The sequence below is a fragment of the Haliotis rufescens genome, unplaced genomic scaffold (genome assembly GCF_023055435.1).
Source record: "Haliotis rufescens isolate VD_foot unplaced genomic scaffold, xgHalRufe1.0.p SCAF_3, whole genome shotgun sequence".
In the NCBI taxonomy this organism is placed as follows: domain Eukaryota; kingdom Metazoa; phylum Mollusca; class Gastropoda; order Lepetellida; family Haliotidae; genus Haliotis; species Haliotis rufescens.
The window spans coordinates 37,395,781-37,410,476 of NW_025964001.1; the positions used below are offsets into that span (position 1 = coordinate 37,395,781).

General features: G+C 40.6%; 1 protein-coding gene across 1 annotated transcript in view; it reads left to right on the plus strand.

Annotated features, from left to right (window-relative positions):
- The window catches only part of LOC124118749 (protein bark beetle-like), a 39,262-nt gene extending 29,877 nt beyond the window's left edge, over positions 1–9,385 (plus strand). The window contains exons 12-15 of the mRNA XM_046481003.2: positions 2,281–2,435; positions 2,929–3,023; positions 3,395–3,602; positions 4,056–9,385. Of these exons, the coding sequence (XP_046336959.2) occupies positions 2,281–2,435; positions 2,929–3,023; positions 3,395–3,602; positions 4,056–5,632 (2,035 nt within the window). The 3' untranslated portion in view covers positions 5,633–9,385. The remainder of the gene's footprint in view (positions 1–2,280; positions 2,436–2,928; positions 3,024–3,394; positions 3,603–4,055) is intronic.
- Positions 9,386–14,696: the final 5,311 nt, after the last annotated feature.

Below are 14,696 nucleotides of genomic sequence, written 5' to 3' on the forward strand. Positions count from 1 at the left end.
CAGCACAAGACCTGTGACTATCCTCCACTAGTGAGCTGGGACACTGTCATATAGCTGCAGCACATGACCTGTGACTCTCCTCCTCTAGTGAGCTGGGACACTGTCATATAGCTGCAGTACAAGACCTGTGACTTTCCTCCTCTAGTGAGCTGGGACACTGTCATATAGCTGCAGCACAAGACCTGTGACTCTCCTCCTCTAGTGAGCTGGGACACTGTCATATAGCTGCAGCACATGACCTGTGACTCTCCTCCTCTAGTGAGCTGGGACACTGTCATATAGCTGCAGCACAAGACCTGTGACTATCCTCCTCTAGTGAGCTGGGACACTGTCATATAGCTGCAGTACAAGACCTGTGACTCTCCTCCTCCAGTAAGCTGGGACACTGTCATATAGCTGCAGTACAAGACCTGTGACTTTCCTCCTCTAGTAAGCTGGGACACTGTCATATAGCTGCAGCACATGACCTGTGACTCTCCTCCTCTAGTGAGGTGGGACACTGTCATCTAGCTGCAGTACAAGACCTGTGTCTTTCCTACTAAAGTGAGCTCGGACACTGTCATATAGCTGCAGCACAAGACCTGTGACTCTCCTCCTCTAGTGAGCTGGGACACTGTCATATAGCTGCAGCACATGACCTGTGACTCTCCTCCTCTAGTGAGCTGGGACACTGTCATATAGCTGCAGCACATGACCTGTGACTCTCCTCCTCTAGTGAGGTGGGACACTGTCATATAGCTGCAGCACATGACCTGTGACTTTCCTCCTCTAAGTAAGCTGGGACACTGTCATCTAGCTGCAGTACAAGACCTGTGTCTTTCCTACTCAAGTGAGCTGGGACACTGTCATACAGCTGCAGCACATGACCTGTGACTTTCCTCCTCTAGTGAGCTGGGACACTGTCATATAGCTGCAGCACATGACCTGTGACTCTCCTCCTCTAGTGAGCTGGGACACTGTCATATAGCTGCAGTACAAGACCTGTGACTTTCCTCCTCTAGTGAGCTGGGACACTGTCATATAGCTGCAGCACATGACCTGTGACTCTCCTCCTCTAGTGAGCTGGGACACTGTCATATAGCTGCAGCACAAGACCTGTGACTTTCCTCCTCTAGTAAGCTGGGACACTGTCATATAGCTGCAGCACATGACCTGTGACTCTCCTCCTCTAGTGAGCTGGGACACTGTCATATAGCTGCAGTACAAGACCTGTGTCTCTCCTCCTCTAGTGAGCTGGGACACTGTCATATAGCTGCAGCACATGACCTGTGACTCTCCTCCTCTAGTGAGCTGGGACACTGTCATATAGCTGCAGTACAAGACCTGTGACTCTCCTCCTCTAGTGAGCTGGGACACTGTCATATAGCTGCAGCACATGACCTGTGACTCTCCTCCTCTAGTGAGCTGGGACACTGTCATATAGCTGCAGCACAAGACCTGTGACTTTCCTCCTCTAGTAAGCTGGGACACTGTCATATAGCTGCAGCACAAGACCTGTGACTTTCCTCCTCTAGTAAGCTGGGACACTGTCATATAGCTGCAGCACATGACCTGTGACTCTCCTCCTCTAGTGAACTGGGACACTGTCATATAGCTGCAGCTCTGTTTAAAGGGACAGTCAGCCTACTCATTCATTCGGCAGTAAGGGCATGACACAAGGAGAGGTCGGCTCGGTGTCTGTATAATGTGTCTGAGTACAGTGTCCATGTTAGCACTATAAAACTATCATTAGTCCGGCGAAGTACAAGCAGACAAACGTGTATGCACGTTGCTTTACAACTGTAATAGCCTTGAATGTGACATTGAACTCCATTCACCCAACTCATCTATTGGAAATAGCATGAAGGAGTCCTGTGGGTACTGCACCAATACACCAGTGTTCAGATCCTCACATTGGAACACGAACCCTGTTCTTGAATCCCTGTGACAGTGATATTCATCTGCCAACAGCAAAAAACCTTACCCAATCAGAAATTGTTGACGGGGTGGATGGGTAGCCTTGTGGTTAAGGCGTTCACTCCTCAGACCAAAGCCTGGGTCCAAATCCCCATATGGGTACATTGTGTGAAGTGCACTTCCACTGCGATATTGCTGGAATATTGCTGAAAGCAGTGTGAAATACAACTCACTTGGCCCTCTCCATCCAACTTTGCTCTCCATGTTTAGTGTGTTATTGGCCATGAATCGATGCAACATTGTTGATACACCATCAAGTAATGATCCCTCCTCTCTCTCTGTGTTACAATGTTGCTGTACCTACTGTTATGTTCTGTTTGCCAGTCCTTCAGAGCTGCCTGTGAATGCGACCCAGAACTGGTGGGGGTCGGACAGAATTGGGTACATCAACGGGAAAATCTGGGATGAATCCGACAACCCGCTGCTGTCTCCGGTAGCCTTCGTGCCACCTAAGCTGGACAACAGATCGGTCGTCGATGGTGAGATCAATAGAAATACTGATCAAACTGACACATATAAAATTCTAAGATATCTTTTAGATCATTTTCATACAGGAATATCTTTTCATATGCAGATTTGACACTGCAGGGACTTTGTTACTGACTTCCTAGAGTATTCTGTGAAGTGGCTACTATTCACATTTTATTTTTACTCTCTGACAGTTGCTTCTTTTCGTCTTACCCTTTCACCTATGCATTCTATTCCACATTCTTTCTGCATTTTCTTTTTTGAGTACAGTTATTCCTAAATTTTAAAATTAAAGGGTCCTCCCAGCCCTGAGGGTCCCTCCCACTTGGCTCTGTACCTTTTGATTAAAAATATGAAATATCTATTCATAAGTAGATTTTCCAATGCAGGGACTTTGTTAATGACTTTCTAGCACATTTCTGGTGTTGTGGCTATCTCTTTCTTTCTGTGGAAATAAAACTGCTATGGGATGACTGATGTGACTTGACTATGGTGTGTCTCCAGGGAAGTGTAGGCCGGGATGGAAACTAGACACAGGACGCTGCTACAGGTACATGGGCGGCGCGCTGCCCTTCTATGAGGCTAACGAGTTCTGTAAGGTAAGTTGTGGATGCTTCTACTTGAATGTTTGTTGGGACACAATGACATGCATCAACCAGTCTGACCACCCGATCACATAGGCATTGATCATCGGTTCTTGTTTTACGGGGGTTCTTGTAAATATGAGGTCTCTTTGCCTACATTTAAAGAACTCAGTTGTGAATAATAAAGCATTCAGAACTGAATTCCGCCTCTGTCGTTTCAGAACACGAAGAACATGTGATTGTTGAGGACAAAATATGTGTTTTTTAAATTTAAATTTAATGAAACACTGAGTTATTACCCAATTCATGATCATTAGACCTCAACAGAATGAGAATTGCCTGTGCACTGAAAAATGAAAGTGGCCAACTGATGGTGTAATTTTCAGGCTAATGGTGGTTTCCTAGCAGACCTGCGGGGTCGTGAGTATTTCCTGGAGTACTTAGTGCGGCTGATGCGTGCCGTGGACAAGCCAAAAATGCGCGTGTGGGTGATGGGGGACTTGAAGTCTGGGTACTGTGCAGCCCTGGAGGGGAACTACATGGTCATAGAGGATGACTGCACAAGACTCCTGTACCCCTTCGTCTGTGAGAAAGGTATGCAAACACACATCTTCCCGAGGCACCCTTGCCGAACTGGTGGCGCTTCTAGTGGCTTCTACCACTTATGTCCATCCCACTCTAAGGTTTGGTCTTGATCGAAGGAACATTTGGGTGACATGGTTTAAATTTAGGAAAAGGAAGGAAACATGGTTCAAATTTCCAGAAAAGATTGGATTGATTCATTAAAAAATTATGCATATTCAAATCGTTTCTGATATGTAATGTAATGGCATATAATGGTTTTGGCAAATGTCAAGGTCATTTTAAAGGTTATTCACACATGAAATGATTTAGTTATTTCCACTTACTTCAAGACAGTTAGAGGCGGTCATGATACAGCTGCAATGTTGTCAGTGGCTTAAAACATGCACTTATTTACTTCGGTCTTTGTAGTAAAGTATGTCGGGATATGCACACAAAGTATTGGATGACTCCCTGTGTTTTCAGATCCATACATTACCCAGCCTCCAGAGGTAACAGACTATGTGAAAGCAATAGCGATTGGTATTGGTGTTGGTATTGGAGGGCTGATTGTCCTTGTCATCCTCATCATCGCCATTCTGTGGTTCATCAAGTCTCGAAGACGAGGCAAGGAAAGGTTTGAGCGAGCAATGTCCATCAGGTCGTCAATCCGTGGAAGCATCAGAAGCAAGTCTCAGCTGACTGTCTTGTCCACTGGAACATCCAGACAACGGATGAACGACTTCAGGGATGAAGTGTCTCAACATTCTTATGCCTCAAGAACCTCCCGAGGTACAAGTCTTGGAAACAGTGTGGAGAGTATTCAATCTGCTCCTCGACCCGCTGTTGGCCGGACAATGGCTTCCCTCAGGAAACAGCCTCTTCATAACAAGGGTTATTACCATGATGAGAGCGTGCTGGAAGATGATGATGATGATGGTTTTGATGATACTTTTGATGATGATGATGATGATTTGGATGAGAAGGATGTGAAAGTGAGTCAGGAGAACATTGAAGGCCCTGTGTACAACTCGGGACATGTCACTCACCAGGGACAGGCTCCCAGGGTTAGGAATGGGAATCTACGTCATGTCGGGTCACAAGAAATTGCATACAATTATGACCATGGTGATGACGATGAAGATGATGATGATGATGATGATGATGATGATGAAAAGAGTTACCACAAACAGTCCTTGTCCAGCTTCAGTGCTCCCGAAAGTCCATCGACTCCCGTCAAGAGTAAAATCTTCCTGCCAAGAAGCACTCACAGCCTAGCTTCCCAGAGATCTGATCTCCGTTCACAGCCTCTACCCACTCCCCCACCAACCCCACCTGTCTCAGGTCGCTATAGCAACGTCCCAGGTTACAATTCTCCTCAACATAGACCTTCACCCAACATGTATGACGACGTTCCGTCAGAGACAAGCAGCAATCCAAGATATGGAAATGTCCCGGGCTATACCCAGAGTCCACAGAGAATGGCTGCAAGGTCCACTCCAGATCTGTACGATGACGTCCCATCCGAAACCAGCAGTGACCACAGATACAGTAATGTGCCAGGATATAGTCCCAGTAAACATCAACCACAAACAGCAGCCAGATCCACACCCAATCTGTACGACGATGTCCCATCGGAGTCTGGCAGTGACCGTAGGTATGGAAATGTACCAGGATATCAAGGTCCACAGATCCAACGGCCACAAGCCGTACCACGTACACGCACACCAGATATATATGACTACCCGCCAGGCAGTGATACGTCACGATTCAGAGAATCACCAAAACCTTCGGCGCGAGTGCTTACAGGTTCTCAGGATAGCCGTCGAGAGTCACCAGTCCCAGCAGCTCGTATAAAACCTGTCCCATCTCGTCGACCTGATCGACCCTCACCATTGACAGTGGCACCGTCGATGATCGCAGCATCGCCAACGGTGCTGCCGCCACCTCAACAGAGATTCTCTCAACCGCCCACCTACCGTACTGTGCCTCGGGACAATGTCTTGTACCTCCAGCAGAAACTCAATGCTCCCAATGAAGAGAGTGTGGAGACCGAGATCTAGAACATGGAGACAAAGAGGGAAAAGCCAGAAATAATCAATACCACTTACGTCACTTTGCACAGCCTGGTATAGGTGGTAGAAAGACAGATCAATAGAACATTGGACCTAGGTCTTGACCACACAGCAATACTTGCCACTTCAGGAATAGTAACACCCGAAGACCTTAACAAAGAGCTATGACAGATTTAGGTCTGTGATCACTTTGTGGAACAGATCCCTGAAACTAGAACTCTCATATAGAGCATTGTTTTAAGAAAAACTGGCCCCAGAACTTTGTCTTACATTGACCCGGATCGAGAAGAGACAGGAACTGTTCAATGAATCAGAACAATCTGATGGTATTTTGTAAAAAATTGAAAGGTTTGGCAAGTTATTTTTTGTCAGGTACAATTTCTAAGAAAGAGGATGTTGGGACCTAAGTTTTGAGGTGAATATTCAGGATAATGGTTATGTGGGTTTGTTTGTTTTCAAAGAGCCCGCACAGAGGGAGCATATGAAAAGCTATCCAACATGTGAAGAAGTGCTGTATCAGTTGTAATTATTTGCTGAGATTGGGAGGAGAGGTTGTTTTATTTTTTATCCAATATTTAAGCAAAAGTTGACATATTTATATGGGAAATGTTTTATTTACTATGCTCAAGTCTATATTTATGTATGGCCATTTCACAGTGAACTGCATGTAACGTGCTGAGCAAAGCTCGGTGCGCTGTTTGGTGCTGTCAAACATGAGCTGAACCTTCATACATACAAGAAGAAAAGGAAAAGATGTATTCTACCTATCGACCAAGGTTCCCTGATAATCCTTACTTTTAAGATATATTGTAATCAGCTTTTATAGAACATATGGCACATTCACTATCCTTTTATATCTGTTTAACCAGTATTGTACTTCTTCCCCTTTAATAATCTCCCAGTTTTCAGGGGCCCATTCCACAAATTTGTCTTAGCGCTAAGATGATCATAAACCCCCATACTTTAACATGGGCTTACAACACTCTCAGCGCTAAGATGGTTTTGTGGAGCATGGCCCTGGATGGAATATAATGGATTTGAATGTGAATTCCAATGTGAAATCACTTCTACCTCAGATGTGTATGTGATTAGGTAAAGTCTATCTTCTTCTTGGACAAAGTGTGCCTTAACAGAATGCAGTGTGTAGGGCATCATAGGACATGTGTAGAACATTGTAGAATATTGTAGAACATTGCCAGTGCCAGGTGAAGGCTACAAGTGCTTTGTCTCAAGGAATTGTTTTAATATCATTTTCCATGATTTTGTCATTTCAGATTTTTAAACTTATCACTTAACCTTTCCTCACTAAACCCTACTTCATGTCTTGTTCAATTCATTTTTAGCTATCCATACAAATAATATATTGTTTTATATATTTATATGATTCTTATCCATCAAATCAAAAAGTGCTCAGGTCATTCAAATAAATATTTTCTGTGAAAATAGGGAATTGCAAAAATTACATTAATAAAATGCCTGATGTTGAGAGGAAACTGATGAAGTTCTCTTTTGGTATTATAATTTGTCTGTTTTGTTTTGTAAATAAATATGGTGAAAGCCACATGGGGAGACTTTATTTGGATGGACAAGCATTTAGGTCACAAAAATTAATGACAAAAAATAAGGGGAAGTTTATTTGATTTCAGTGCAATAATGGATGAAAATCACCAGTTCCCCATATAACTAAACACTGCTTGGATAGGTTGCAAAATCATAATTATATTCCGTCTCAGTGTAGACATGACCTGATTTCTACAGTATTATCGTTAACGTGTAATATATATGGCGCATAATTAGTCTGCAGCTGAAAGGGGTGGAAAGTAGTTTGTACTAGCATTGTCTCCTGGAAAACATGTGAATGGTCACTTTGGGTGGGTTGAAACAAAAACAAGAATAGTTGTTCATGTCAATATATTTTATTCTAATTTGGAGTTACATTGTGTGGGATGGTATTTTTACTCGTTGAAAAATTAACAATAAGTACAGTGAAAAATGTATTTTGTGTGCCCTGATAGTGTATAATGAGAGAAATCTGTGACCATACCACAGCTTATGCAACTTTACATGTGTTCAACATGGATGTGACAATTCTTGAACCTAGTTTATTATTTGACAGCAACAGTTACTCTTTTAGGCCTGAACATGTTTACTATTTGAGCAGTGTAGACACTGAGGACACATAATCGTCAGCGTGAACACTCCTCACTCAAAGAACTTACATGGTTTTTCAATAATAAACTTCCCAGTGATGAAATTTACTGAATGCCATTTTGCCAAAATTAAAGATTTATTTGACCAATAAATCCACTTTCATTTCGAGTAGTGGAAATTAAAATTTTTCTGAATACAATTTTGTTTGGCAGATTTAAACTTGAGAAGACATCTTGTAATTCTGAAATACTAGATTAGTAATTTGACATCTTTACATGAAATTTGGTTGTGTTTGCAGAATTTCTGGAATAATATTTTGTTTAAATAATGGGCTCAAATGCTAATATCCTTTTCATCATTTATGTTACAGTTTAGAATTAGATTGGAACATTGATTACTGCCATGTGTGTTAAGCATAGACAAACTGTCCGCAGGTAAAGAGTGTGTGTATGTACATGTCCTATTGTCAACTAGCCTCCAAGGCAGCAGCAGCAGCAGCAGCAGCAGCATTTTAGCATTTTAATTTTGTACAGATACCTGATTCTTTCTTTTGTACGTTTTCTATGTGATTTTGTAAATACCATAATTTGTATGTGTAGATACTAGAATTCCTGGCTTCCTCAATGGTTTAGAGTTCACTTTGAAATTGCCTTGATTTTACTGTTTGAAAATATCAAAGGCATCAACCGTCAAAATTCTGTGTCGATAAATTGTTTGAATGTCTTAAAAACTAATTGGTCCTTTGTACATATGTTTGTGAAATTGTCCTATGTTCGGCAGGAGGGAGTCGAAATGTATGATTTATACTTTTCCAATTACATTGTTTCATTGACACCAATTGTTGAATGACTTGGAAACAACAATATGGCAATAACATATCACACATCATTCTGAGCACAAAGGGTCTTCTGCTTGGTCCTGATACTTTGTCCTAAGTGGCAGCCAAAACGGGGGGACAGGTGACTCCTTCAGAGCTGAGTTAGGAAAGCTGAAATTGAAGATAAGGAGAGACAACTCTCAGCTTGTTTTTTTTTTACATACTTCAGAAGTGAGGGTTATATTTCCATCTCACACTGGCTGCTCTTCCACAGTTCCTAACTACTTCTGCTTTACTTTAGGTAGATGTCATTTTGGACAGCATTAGTCCCAGTATTATGTAATTTCTGTCTATCAGTCAACACTGGACATTGCAATTCAGTGTAATGCACAAAATAACTCAACTGCAAAATATTGTTTATTTTCCATCTTTTTTTGCTTACTTAGTTTTCCATTTTTTTCCTTCTTTCTTTGTTTATAGGCAAGAATAGTTGTAAATATAGACACAAGTCCATTCCTGTTTCTATGTGATTCTGATTTAGAGTGTGATGTTATTCTTTCTCATCTGTATAAATTTTTCAAGCTCAATCATTCACAACAGAATCAACCATCATCGGGCGCTTTCTCCATCTTGTTATGGTATGATTTAGTCCACTGTGATCACACTGATCTCATTGTCAATTCCATTGTATATATGTCATTGTCTTGCTTGTGTCATCACTTTATGAAACGAGATCATTTATACATCTATTTGATAATAAACATTGAAAATAACCTAGTGTTTTGTTTGTTTGTTGTTTAATGCTGCACTCAGCAATATTACACCAATATGATGGCGGTCTGAAAATAATCGTGTCTGGACCAGACAATCCAATGATTTGCATCCACGCAAATGAGATACGATGACATGCATCAACCAAGTCAGTAAGCCTGACCACCCAATCCCGTTAGTAGCCTCTTATGACAAGCATAACCTAGAGGGGGCACAGGTGGCCCAGTCGTCTAAGGCGCCGTGATTCGCTATGCAGAGTTGTGTCCCTTGGGCATGCCAGAAATCTATGCTTGTGAGTTCGAATCCTGGTTTGCCCCGAATATGTTTCTAGGTTTGTTAGTACCATACCTGTGATCATGGGTTTCACCAAAGTGGTAAACGTCTGAGACCTGCATCATTTGGGCTTTCCTCCCACATTTAGCTGACATAACTGGAATACTGTTAAAAGCGGCATTAAATCAAACTCACTCACTGGTGTTTTCACTATCCGATACTAAGTTAAAGAGCCCCCAAATCAGAAATTCTGCATAATTCATATGAACGGACAAGGTAAGGAACAGCCTGTAAGAATATGTACCCAGTAGATAACAATTAAGTAGTGAGTTAGGTTAAACATTGCTTGAGTTTAGTACATAATCAAGGTCATATGTTTCTGGCAAGTCTAAGGGATGCAACTCTGCACAGTGAATTGCAGCGCCTGACATGACTTATCCACCCACGGATGTGTGCATGCAGTGTAAGAAACTGTTGCAGTTTGGAAATCTAAACCTATACTGGTTTCTACTATAGGACAATGAACCATTCTGCCAAGACCAACATACATCGTTCGGACAGCCTACTCAGATGCCAGTACGGAAAAACAAACAAAATGTTCATAGGGACATAAGCTTTAATGACCCATGTCATTGCATGATTCACATATACAAGTTAATATACACATAATATACACAAACATGTTAAAATAATCCACTTACGGAACAGTTAACAGGCAAACTGCATTTCAAAATAAAAGTTTCACTTGAATTGACAAGAGTGACATGACAAGAACATAGTTTGTAATTAGCAAACTTTTGAGCCAATATGTAACTATGGTGACTAGACTTGCTGAATGACTGACAAAATTGCCTTAAAAACAAAATAGATGTATATATATATATATATGTATATGCCTTGTAGCTGAACTGAAATTCAGAGAAGCCATGAATTATTGGTTACTACTTCTATCATGAATGTAATATTCTGTAAAGACCTGATCAAAATACATAAACATGCTTAAGATACTACAAGAAAAACTCAGTCCTCATCTTTTCATGATTCTTTTCACATATGAAATCCATGGGTACAGAAGCAATGCATGAATAAAAGTATGGAGGTCACAGAGACCAACCTGACATTAGCTCTCATGAAATGGACTCGATCATCTAATAGCACCTGTCCCCATGTAACTAAAAGATACAGAAAAACATACCAAACGAACCAAACAGTCTTTCTGCTATCAGAAAACGCATCACTGTAACCTGGTTGGTTAACTATACAGCCTAAGGTGTTTAACATCTGTACTTCCATAACCAACATAGGCTTTGCACTTCATTTATTAACCATAGGGCCAGAAATAAATGAGTTCATAAAAATCATATGTGCACTCATACAAAAATCACTTCTCGCACATCAGTGTATTGTTTCAGTCATCCAAATTGTATAATTGACATTATTCGAATCATATTGTGATGTAAGGTTGGAATGAGGTCACCCTAGAAATGACGTCATAGCTGAAGATTGTCGACATCATTGTGGTTTTCTTGGACAGCTGTGGTGGTCAGTGCATTTTTTTAAAGGGGAGCTTAAAATGATTAAGAAATAATGGCTAATAAAGAAAATATTACACTCACATGTGTGTCATACTGATTCTAAGACACCAGTGTACACTTGTTCCGTAACATCAGTATGACACACATGCTCGTATAATAATCCCTATGTTTGTCAGTGTGGCCATAGTATCAATATTAATCAAAACGAATGACTACACGCAAAACACATACAACTTTTTTTGTTTATATCCAGAACTAAACTAAATACTAAAATACACAGTGCTATTTGACATATTACAGTATATCTATGATTTAGTGTACCAAAAGTTGACCTTCAACGTGACTAGATTGAAAGCATTTCCCACAGATGGCGCCAATGAGATTACCATGTGTGCCAACTTTGTAGTGTCCCAACACTGCATGACTTAAGGCTAAAAGAATTAATAGTCTTGGTTCTCAGGCATCACCGGCATCCTCATAAAGTTCGTGCATTTTCATTTTTATTTCCATTATAAAAAAAACACACCAAAAGTCCATAAAGATTTCAAACTCAACTGAAGTCAAATACTGTATTTTAGTATTATACTCATCAAAGAATACATTTATGTAGGGAGGCCCTTTCCCAGGTTGATTGTACACAACTGTTTATTTGCTTACACAACTGTTTATTTGGTTACATACTAATTTGAAAAAACAACAACAAAAAACCAACAAAAAACCACAACGCCTTCCCACACTAAATTTTATCAAAAGCCATTACCTGAGAACCAATTCTTTTATCCTTTTAAGCCTAAGACAAGTGCCACACGAGAACACTCTCAAGACCTGTTTGTAATAGACTGTCTGAATATGCAGCAGAGAGACTTTGAAGTGATACTGTCTGATATATAAATCAACTGAATGGCCACACCTTCGTCTGAACTACCATGTTTGTTTGTTGTTTTGTTTTTTTGTTAAACGCCGCACTCAGCAATACTCCAGTTATATGACAGCAGTCTGTAAATAACTGAGTCTGGACCAGACAAAAAAGTGAGAGACATCATGAGCATTGATCCACACAATTGGGATACGATGACATGCATCAACCAAGTCAGCGAGCCTGACCACTTGATCCCGTTAGTCGCTTCTTACGAAAAGCATAGTCGCCTTTTACGGCAAGCATGGGTTGCTAAAGACCTATTCTACCCCGGACAATATGGGTGCTAAACTATGATGACAATAAAGAAATATTGTGTTGAGCATACCAGTACCATACATCACTCCATGTTTTACATGATGAAAAAGACTTTGCAACCATGTAACCAAGACAGCCATCATAATGACCATCAACCATGTCATGGGCACAAGCTGTCAAGACAACCTGGTCATGACTGCATTCATAGCATAATAAAACTCATTCAGTAGCAAGAACAGTATTATAGCTAAATAATGGCATATAAAATAGCATATTGACAAGTATATGTACAAAAAGAATATAAACATAGATAAAACATTATATACACATGACAACCTCTTATGATACAAAACATTAATTAGGGTAACAATGTTGTACATATATCGTATTCGACGTAATAAGCGCCCCGCTCTAATAAGCGCCCACGGCGATATTTGCTAACATATTGGCTAGCGAACAATCCCAATTAGCAACCCTACCGATTGATCAATGTACACAAAACTTATTTATTCGCGTATAATACCAACTCGTGTGTTATATGCACCCTTAATTATGGGCAATCAAATTCTGCAAAAATATATCCGTCGTATTTAAACATTTCAGGCTGTCAGCATAAACCACGAAATATATCCTTTAACTCTAATTTTGAGAGCGCCCTGGGCGCTTATTACGTTGAATACGGCAATGGAAATACACCCACACCTCATTGTAAACAGTCCTAAACTTATGTCGAGAAATGTAAAAACTATTGGTTCTCAGGCGATGGCTTTGGAAATGTTGGCCAAATTGATTAGCACTACGACTTTATCTTGACAGACATTCTTTCCTGGGTGTATTTTCACACAACTTAATAATGACATGCAAGCATGTTCTACTGATTCAGGATGTGCCTGAGAACCCATTTTTTCCCTTTCTGCACCTTGAACTATTCAAATACATACAACCAAGACTACAACTATGAAACTGAGCCAGGCTTGCTGGGAGGAGCCTGTCAGGACACTCGAGTAGACATCAGTGTAACAAGAGTCATAGGTGTGTCTTTCTTTTCTGTAGCCCATATTCAAGAACAAGCTCCTCTTTGTACCCCAAATAGACTATCTGTTTATTGCCACCTCTGTATGAACAAAGGCTTGAAACCTGTTTTCTGTTCAAAATGACAACAATACAATATCACATGGCAACAGTGAATTCCACATTTTCATGACATGATATTGTGATTCTTCTCTAAAGAACAGAGTAAATGATCGCAAGTCTGAATGTTGAACAATGTGGCTCAGAAGCAATGCTCACGAACAATATCAGTTTTCATCAATTTCTTCGGAGTAAGACGTTCAGCTCAAATGTGACATTTGAAGACTAAGTGCTGATCAGGACAGTTCAGTGGCATGCATATTTTTATTGGATTAATCAGGGTATTACTATTGAACATACTTTTATGTGTGGAGGCACTGGAACTATTTTTACATACAAGTCCTGGGTCATGAGAGGATTTAAACTCACAAAGTGAGTGAGTGTGTACGGTTTTACGCCGATTTTAGCAATATTCCAGCAATATCACGGCGGGGGACACCAGAAATGGGCTTCACACATTGTACCCATGTTGGGAACCAAACCCGCGTTTTCGGCGTGACGAGCGAACGCTTAAACCACTAGGCTACCCGACCGCCCCTAAACTCACAAAGAGTTTCAGACAAGTTCTTCAGTTACATCTGCTTATTTCCACCCTGCTGGTGCCATATATTTGGGAAACAATTTCAGTACCAATAAAAACCTTTCACAAAAAGATATTGACCTGTCATTGTTTCAATGTTCTCCAATAAACTAACTACTGTTCAAATCACTTACGTCTCTGTACATCAATCAAGTCAATGATGTTGAAGCCTCCTATAGCACTATCAACACATTACAGTGAAACCTGGTACCTTTTGAACATTATTTACGCAATACTGTCTCTGCAGAAACCTTGTCAAGTCATCATCATTTGAGCCAATGTACATCAAAATTGGATTGATTCTGAATTATTTGAAATATGGCCAGATAGATTGACAGAGTTCACTATACTAACATCTACTTGACAGGTGCTCACTGTTACTCTCAAGACATGCATCTGAAAATGCATCACATTTACACAGTATGAATACATCAGAGTGATAGCTCTACTTTATAGCTACCTGTAGATGCACCTTCACACTTTCATAGATCAAATGTGCTCAGTTTTGTACCTAGATAACTGTCTGTTTGAAATCCATGAAACATTCTTCTGTCCAGTATGATGATATACAGAAAACTATATTACTGCTGACTATATAACTGCCAATTAAAAAATGCTAA